A 9,869-nucleotide genomic window follows, 5' to 3' on the forward strand; every position below is an offset into this window, starting at 1 on the left:
GCAAATGAGGATTAGAGCCTGTAGCCGGTGAAGGAGTCTCCAACCACAAACACAGACGTACATCGTCTGCTGATATAAGGTATTTCATTGCATTTTAACGGCCTATATATGTGCAATATTTTAACAGAGCCCTCACTAACTGAGTTTAACGCCACAGTTATGTTAGAACGCATCTCATTCTTGTTTCTGTGGCGGTGCGTCGGGCTCATCATGTGCCGCGCGGTCCAGAGCGCTGTATGACTGATGTATCCGTTTAATTTAACTTTACTCCAAATATATGAACTTACCTGTTTTAAACACTTTTATATTTAACTTGTTCGTTTATGTTCAATATTTAATGTTAAACTGTTGGTCTTTAAAATAAATCTACTTTTGATTTTCACAGTTGACTGATTTTGCAGACCTTTAAGACTGATAACGTCCGTGCGCAGATGCGGTAAACTTGTCACAGGACGTGCGGTCCTAATAGCGATGTATGGCTGTTGTATCCGAATATATATGAACTAGCTGTTTTAAATATTTTTATATTTAACATGTTAGTTTATCAGTATGTTTGATAGTAAATTATTTTGATTATTGGTGCTTTCATGGGCTCTCTCTCGCGCGCCCGCACGGTTTAAAACACCACGTAGTTATGAAATAACCTAATGACAAGTACAGAGATTTTCTCTCTTGCCCCCACTCACCCACGCACGATAATATCGTGTATCGGCGATCTCACGGGCTGGCGATATGACGATTTGAAAAATGCAGCAGCAATATACAGTAAATAAATCAATAAATCAATAAATCCACTGCTCTCTTGTCTCCTCTGAGGCTGGGACTCTAAATAGTGTTCTGTGCTCGTCTGTGCAGCCAATGACAGAACAGTTAGCATGTTTTGCTCAAACTTTCGCCATGGCATTGATTAGAGATGGTACACCGTTGTCGCTTGCGAAAACAATTACGACGTCGTGGGTGTAAACTTACAGATTAAGGGGTGGTAATATTATAATGAGATCCCTTTGCCACATCACCAAGGGAGCGAAATCAGATGCGCTCGTTTTCTCAGACACTTGCAGAAAAAGGCTTCCCAAAACAAAGTTACTGGGTTAATCTTTTTCACGTTTCCTTGGTTGGTAGATGCACCAGGGACCTGATTATAGCACTTAAAACCTGGAAAAGTCAGATTTTCATGATATGTCACCTTTAAGTAGTATACTAGCATACAAATAGCCCAAAAGCTTAAAAGACATGAACTAAAAGCTACAAAAACCCACTTCTGATTTATGACTTCAAAAGCAGGAGAGCAGCACAAAACATTCCCATAATCCCCCACAACAAAAAACACGCAGACACAAACAAAGCTCTGAATGTGTGTGGTGCAGCTTTAGATTTCTCTAGCGCACGTCACCATGCTTTAGGTAAGACATGCATCACGGGAAAGTGTGCGTTTGCGTGAGGAGGAGAGTGAGAAATGCTGCACTAACCTTCCGCTGAGAGAGGAACAGTACGGCACCACGTGTATTCCTAGAGGCCCTTGTTCTCCTGAAATCTCCACCGTCTTTGTGAGGCTGCTGCTGCACACACACACAAGAACAAAACCCATCAGTCACAATATTAAGTCAGACTGCACAGCATAAACCCGTGTAAACTCACTGTCTCCTGGCCCTCAGATCTCCCACACGCACGGGTGCAGAGCCGCCGTACATGTCTGTGTTAGTCAGCTCTCTAGCACATGATCCTGTTTTCCTACATTCCCTGCTGAAATAGTTTCCATGATGTCTGCCTTTCTGACTAATTTTCAAATGTTCCTCTTTTTTTCCCCTGTTTTCCCCTTTTTCAGCAGTTAATGTTCTTGGCATGTGGTGTGATGATATAGCGGGAGTGTAAGTGGATAACTGTGGACAGAACGGTTCGTTGCACTGCAGCGGCGATCATCCGCCTTTAATCCACAACTAATAGCTCTTCATGGTGGAATATTTGCAGAGTCATACATGAGTGAGTACAGTGAGCCACTGCAGGAGCTGATGAGAGAGAAAGACAGGCAGAGACAGACCGACAGTAGATTTGAAATTAAGCAAACATGACACACCAAACTGTTAGAAAGCATTTTATGAAACAGGTAATTCTGAAAGCTGATTGGTCAGTGCAGTATTTCATGTTTGGCTGGTTAGTTCCCATTAGCCCATGCTGGTAAATGCTGTAACGACACCATCTGTTCCCAAAAAGCAGCTACACTGAGCTTTGCAAGTAACAAATAAATCTTTTTATTTTTTTCTGTCATTGTATGAAAAAATGTTTAGAATACTGTGAGGATTAAAAAAGTCTGTAAATTAATAAACAGTCTATTAGTTTAAGAAAAATTACAATGCTGTTAAAAAAATTGGGGTCGGTAAAATTTTCTCTTTTAATATATCAAACATACAGTAAAAACATTAATATTGAGAAATATAATTACAATTTAAATAATTTAAACATTTTAATGTAATGTATTTTTTTCATAATACTGTTTCAACAATGTTTGAAAATTTGGGGTTGGGAAGATTTTGAATGTTGTTTATTTATCTTTAAAGAAGTCACTTCCAAACATCTTATACAGTAAAAATTAATATTATGAAATATTATTACATAAATAAATAACGGTTTTTGATTTGAATATATTTTAAAATGTATTTTATTTCTGTGATGGCTGTGATGATTACTCCAGTCTTCAGTTTCACATGATTCCTCAGAAATCATTCTAATTAATTACTGCTCAAGAAACATTTCTTATTATCAATGTTGACATTTGTGCTGCTTAGTATTATTGTGGAAGCCTTCACCTTTAATTACATTTATCTTTGGTAAATAGAAAGTTTAACAGCATTTACTTGGGAGAAAAAAATATCATTCATGTAACCTTGCTGAATAAAAGTAGTAATCTCTTTCAAAACAAACAACAAACCTTACTGACCTCAACTCTTCAAATAGTAGTGTATATCTTAAACTTTTTTTTAATAAACTATCAAAAACCATAATTTAAAAATTTTATCATTTAAATTATTTTATCATTTAAAAGTGAATGCATGAGACAGACATAAGGCTACAATTGAGATTGGCAAAAACAAACCAACTAAAATCTGGAGTGAAGTGAATGTGTTACAGAGCACTTTAGTTTATGTGCGAGACACTAGTTTGACTCGCATGTCGTCTGGAAATGAAAGTCTAACCAAAACTGTCTCTACTACTGTTATTTATTTATCTTAGCTTTTTTGGAGTTAATTTTCTTGATCAAAAACTAGTAGCACTTAAAAGGAAAGTTCACCCAAAAATGAAAATTCTGTCATTAATTACTCACCCTCATGTCGTTCTAAACCCGTAAGACCTTCATTCATCTTCAGAACACAAATTAAGATATTTTTGATGAAATCCGAGAGCTTTCTGACCCTCCATAGACAGCAACACAGCTGACATGTTCCCAAGTCCAGAAACGTAGCAAGGACATCGGTAAAATAGTCCAAGTGACATCAGTGGTTCAACCATAATTTTACGAAGCTACGAGAATACTTTTGGTGTGCAAAGAATAATGACTTTTTTCAACAATTTTTCTCCTCATCTGGTCTGCTGCGTGCCGCCATTGCGGAAAGTATCACGACGCATACGTTTGCATTCCTCTGCATGTAAACAACGTGTTCAACGTAAGCAGCAGCAGCAGCAGCATGCGCATGCATTGTTTATGTTCCGAAGATGAACGAAGGTTTGGAACAACATGAGGGTGTGTAATTAATGACAGAATTTTCAATTTTGGGTGAACTAACCCTTTAACAGAGAATGAGTGAGAGCCAGTCTGCATTGAATCAACAAGAACAATGGTTTATAAAGTTTGATGCTCTTGAAATAGTGTGCACACTACAACATACTAAGCCCTGAAGAACTTCATCCCTGAGCTAGTCCTGAGACGTAGCCTATTGTTGATGATCTGCCCTGAAATAACTTCAAATACAACAAATTATCGAATTCAAGGCTAAACTCTCAGAGGGGATTAATTTCACTTTGAATAGTCAAGAAAACTAGAACACTAAGAAGGGGAAAAAATCAAATGGTTTATAAAAAAAAAAATAAAAAATAAAAAATAAAAAAAAAGAGAAGTGCTGGGGCCACATTGCTATTCTTACCACGAAGTACATGTCATTATGCCTGAGGGACAGATCATGAGAAACAAATTCAACATACCCCAGCAATCACAGAGAATATTTTTACAATATCTTTCAAATATTATTTCTATTTAAAATAACTGTTTTCTATCTGATTGGATTTTAAAGTGTAATTCATTCCTATGATGGCAAAGCTGAATTTTCAGCATCATTACTCCAGTCTTCAGTGTCACATGATCCTTCAGAAATCATTTTGATATGCTGATTTGCTCAAGAAACATTTATGATTATCAATGTTAAAAACAGTTGTGCTGCTCTTACATTGCTGTAGAGACCGTGAAGCATATCTTTTCAGAATTTTTAATGAATAGAAAGTTCAAAAGATATAAATGCCTTTACTGTCACTTTTGATCAATTTAGTGAGTTCTTGTTGAATAAAAATATTATTCATTTAAAAAATGTAGCAATGTATTTCTGCGACAGTTATAAAGATGTTTTTACTAATTTGAATAAATAATGCATTAGAAATACACAACAATACAAGTTTGTGTCAGCATTCTACAGCTTTAAACATCCATGAATCTAATCAAAACTGTGACATTGAGTTTAACAATTCATTTAAACATATTCATTGCAAATTTATTGTAACAGTGGCTCTTTGGTTGAAATGATCAGCCCTCTATTTGAAGAAATAAAAAACGACTTCAAGCTAATTCAGAGGAAATATATAACAAGATGTATATCGAATAACATCAAAAGCCAGAAAAACAAAGATTGCTTTCTCTCAGCATAGTAAGATCTGCAATAACCACATAATGATCAGTTGTATTGCTATAATGCCAGTGCTGCTCATGTTATCTAAAGGCTTTGAAGGACACACTGTCTCTTTGGTCTTTGCAGTGATTTCCAGTCAGGTGTGAGTGAGCATGAGGTGGTAAAATAAAACACTACAATTTAAAGAATGTGTGGAGAGTCTCTCTTTTCCTGAGGCCTTAAGCTCCAACACTCCCAAACAGCCATCTAGACCAATAATTTACCCGTGTGTGAGGTCTTAATGACTCCAGCAGGCTGACCACACACACACAAACAAACAAACATAAATACACCCTTCTCCAAGCTCCTGTTTGATTTTAATTGTCTCATTTTTCCTGAGGTATGTAGTGCAGATTGTGTCTGACTGTGTGTGAGAGTCTATTTGGAGAAAGAGCTGAGACTGTTGAGATGCTAATGCAGGAGAGAGCTCAGAGGACTCAACACTGATAAGCTACCCCAGCACAGATAACTCTGTCTGAGAGCGAGAGAGAGAGCAAGAGAGAGATGGGGTTTAAACACAATCACCATGAGATGGAAACCGCAAACAACAACAACAAAGACGGGGGAAAAAACTGTGGTAAGCATGACTAAATCCTGTGAAGTGCAGTTTCATCAACTCACCAGAAGTTTCGTTAATCAAGGCCGGCTCAAATAAGAAATTTCAAAGAGACTCAACTCCTTGAGGAGGGGCCAGAGAGCCCCGAATTAATTAGTCAGGCTTAAATGGGGGGGGGGGACTTCCCAGCACCCTTCCATCTTGCACTCCCTCCTTCACTCTCCATTTCAAAATGTTGTGTCCTAAATTATGTACTATACACTATGCACTCATTCCATGCATTATATGCTATTTATTGTATGAGTTTTCAAAGGTTAGAGGGACACTTCAGGGGCACTAGCCCTGCTGCTTAGTCAGCCACTGCCTATCAGCTGTCATCTTAGGAAATATTCTTAATGGAAAAAGTGACTGATGCATGTGGGGACACAACTTACAATTGAATTCAGTGCAGGTGAGCACATAATTTGTCTAATAAGCAAGCTATACACACATACACACACACATACTCGTGTGCATGCATGCAAATGTTATACTTAATTTATTGGTAATTCTACTTTTTTAAAATATTTATTAGCATTTAAAAGTTTAGGGTCTGTAACTTGTATTTATTTATTTAGAAATTGATATTTAAAAAAATAATTTTCAGTGTTGATAAGTTTTTTTTTTCTCCTTTTTTTATGTTTCACAAAATCAGCATACTGATTGATTGCTGAAGACTCATGTGAAAATTCAGCTTTGCCATCACAGGAATAAATGACATAATAAAATATATAAAAATAGAAAGCAGCTATTTTAAATTTTATAATTATATTTTATTTTTTTATATATAGATTTTATTTAAATATATTTACATTTAAATATATTTTATCATTTACATTTTTTATTCGAATTTTATATCTAACAATATTTCTAAATATTACAGTTTTTACTATTTTACTATATATAATATAAATAGTGTATATAGTAAAAAAAAAAAAAAAAAATTCTCCACTTAGCTTCGTACAGTGCATCCTGGGATTGCCTTCTCTACAAAGGCTACAATTTCACACAATCTGGCCCAAATAAGGTATCTTATGAGGCAGCATAACGAAGTTGCCTACCTTTTGGATCAGCCTTACAATAATGCCTGCTGAAGCAGTCTTACTAAGATTTGGAAAAGAGCTCAGAACCCTTGTTTCTTTCATTCATTACCTCACTCCTACTTTTCCTCTTTGGTTAAACATCCAGCATCAATAGGCAAACAAATGAACGGTGAAGAAAGCCTGCCACATCATCCATGAAAGCATGGCTGTGAAACAGGAAACGGGCACTTGTGCAGGTGTCCTCTTTATTTACCTGCTCTCTCTTCCATACAGACAGAAGGTACAAAAAAGGGAAATAAAAGGCAGATAGGAATAAAAGAGAGCAAATTACCAAAGCTCTCTCGTCTTTTCAACTCTCCATCTTCAAAGTGCTGAGCTTCAGCAGCTTTGCACAAATAAGAGCTGTGGTTCAGATTAACAGTCTCTCTTGTGATTGTGTATGGGCCGAGTGTGGGTCCGTTTCGCAAGAGTTCCTAGAGAAACATGCGATACTTCTCTGAATGAAGGACTATTTGAATACAGTTGCCGTTTCTTTATGCGTGGACTATTGTGTTGCGGATCCGGAGATGTCTGATGTAGGTTGGAGAGGATTGAGTAATGGAAAATATATGTGAAGAGGTGCGAACAAGGCTGTGTGTTTACCTGTGAGTGTTTAACCCAGAGTAAAGCTCCCCTACAGGGTTGAAATAATCCTCCTATTCAGAAGGACTTTAATTCGGCCTCACAATCAGGGATCCAGTCACTCAACAGGGATGCAGAAAGCACCGCATGTACAATCACGCTCTCAGTCTCCAGCGGCTAATACGCCAGACTCACAGCATTAAAGGATGACTAATGTTAAACCCGTTCACCATCGGAATAAATAGAGAGGTTAGTAAAACTTACTTAAACAGCACTTTGCAAATACAAAAGTACAGTAATTGGCAGGTTACTTTAGAGAAACACTTCATCTTAACTGCTACTCAAACAGAAATGTTCAAAATTATTTTCAACTAGAGCATGTACTGCATCTGTCGCACACGTCCGATTACCGCAGTAATTTTGCTGGTAAACACACTTACGGTAACACACTATCAATGGAGATCCATGGAACAAATGTTTTGAATGTATTATATGAGCTGTGAAGTTGTCTAAATCCTCTTTTTGAGGTGGGATTATTTTATATAGGCGGAGGAATTTCTAGTTGGGAAAGTTTTCAGTTTTACAAGTCAGTACAGATCAGTACTTGCATGACATTCCTTCCACCAGGATGAGCCTAGGATGTCAAAGATGCTGTCAAAAGTCATTAAAGTGATAGTTCACACAAAAAAGAAATTTATCCTAATTCACCTTATTTCCATACAATATAAGTGGATGGAGACCTCTCAGGGTCCAAAACAAGTCAAAATGAGCACCATAAATGTGGTCCATCTGACTGCCTTTTACTGTTTTTCCCAGTCATATTATAGATTTGAATTTTTTCCACAAAAGCTTTCAAAATGTGCAAGTTTTGACGTCAATGACAATGACAACTTTTAAGTAACATGCGAGTCATTGGTGTCAAACTTGACGCAACATACAGTATTTAGATGTACATGACTTAGAATTGAGAGGTACAGCAGAGAGGAAGATAATCATAAAGTGATAGTTCACCCAAAAATGAAAATTCTGTCATTAATTACTAACCCTCATGTCGTTCCTTCGTTCACACAAACGACAGACGCATTTCATGGAATTTCTCCTTTTGACTAAAACATCACGAGGGTGCGTAAACAGTAAGAGAATTTAAGTAGAAAATAATTTGATATTCTACTTTAGTATGCTATTCTAAATGTCATAAACCCAAAAGACTCTCATCACTCTTAAAAAAAAAAAAAAAAAGGTTCTTTATTGGCATCTGTGGTTCGACAGAACCTTACCATTCCACAATAGGCCTTCATAGTATAAAAGGGTTCTTTAGGCCCTGTTTACCCTTCATAGTATAAAAGGGTTCTTTAGGCCCTGTTTACACTACAGCGTTTTAAAATGAAAACGATCCTAACCTACACTGCCGTTTTCACTGCGTTTCAGAAACGATCTCCGTCTACACTACACAACCGAAAACGCATATCACATGACCATTCGTGCAGGTACAACCATAGATATGTATAGGTAGATTCCCTATAATTTAGATGGCGGGCGTGTCTGCGTGCTTTGAGCGGTCGAATGGGGCATCTACCCATACATATCTATGGGTACAACAATGAGCATGATGTTATCATTTACACGGTCATCAAGGATACGCAGAGCAAATGTGGGCAGCCACGGCATCATTTTCAAACATCTCCATTTTGGTCAATTTACATTGAAACACAACCCCGGAGTTTTCAAATTAAAACGGGGTCTGCAGCATTTTCAAAATTCTACGTTTTCGAGGGACGAAAACGCCGGAGTAGCGTAAACGACAGGCGCAACCGTAACAGAAGTTGTGCGTTTTAAAACGAAAACACACTAGTGTAAACGAGGCCTTAGATTTTTTCAATGTTCTTCACGGAGAAAAAATGGTTTCAAGAACTGTTCACCAAAAGGTTCTATGGGGAACCCAAAACTGTATTTCTACTGCATTTCTGCAACAATCCCCTTTTGGAACCTTTATATCTTTTTTGGAACCTATATGCATTTCTTAACTATTTGATGAAATAGTGGCTAACGAATCCATATGTTTTTATACGAACAGATTACGCCCCACTGACAGTTATGTTAACCCTTAAATGCATACCTCGGGTATCATACATCGGGGACAACATTCTCTACCGTCTCCCTCCTTCATTTTTTTAAGTTAGACATCAACTTTCTTAGTATTCCTCAATCTATTGATTATAAACAATATAACAAGAAAAAAATAGTAAAATATAAAAGAATGCCAGTTTTCTGATTAATTTTTTGTAAAAAGTGTATAGGGTCGCTAGAGACCCGAGGCATGTAAATTTATAAGTATTTTTTCCTGCGCAACTATATTTACATATCTAATGACTCAATATGTGCAATGCATCTTTTTTACTCGAGGTGGCACTGTTTGATACACAATGATGACGTGACGTTTCACTCATAATTACTGCAGGCATAAAACAAACGAATATCATCAGCAAAAATTTAATTGATTTGAATGGCTTTACTGCAGAGCAATTACTATCCGCAATGACGTATAAATGTCACTGCCATTTGATGCTGGATGTGGTGAATAAGCTGCCAGTGATCAAAATATTAAATATGAAGTAATTGAAAACGATAGTTTTGAGAATATGTTTAAGATCGTGAATGTGAGGCAGATGCTGGATGTACTGT

At 36.9% G+C, this 9,869-nt stretch overlaps 1 protein-coding gene across 1 annotated transcript in view; it reads right to left on the reverse strand.

The window, feature by feature from the left end:
* LOC107716778 (partitioning defective 3 homolog B-like) overlaps positions 1-9,869 on the reverse strand; it is a 335,521-nt gene that overhangs the window by 201,324 nt on the left and 124,328 nt on the right. Inside the window, exon 7 of the mRNA XM_016523332.1 lies at positions 1,470-1,553. Within this exon, the coding sequence (XP_016378818.1) occupies positions 1,470-1,553 (84 nt within the window). The remainder of the gene's footprint in view (positions 1-1,469; positions 1,554-9,869) is intronic.

This window comes from Sinocyclocheilus rhinocerous, unplaced genomic scaffold (genome assembly GCF_001515625.1).
Source record: "Sinocyclocheilus rhinocerous isolate Xijiao unplaced genomic scaffold, SAMN03320098_v1.1 scaffold1441, whole genome shotgun sequence".
Taxonomy (NCBI): Eukaryota; Metazoa; Chordata; class Actinopteri; order Cypriniformes; family Cyprinidae; genus Sinocyclocheilus; species Sinocyclocheilus rhinocerous.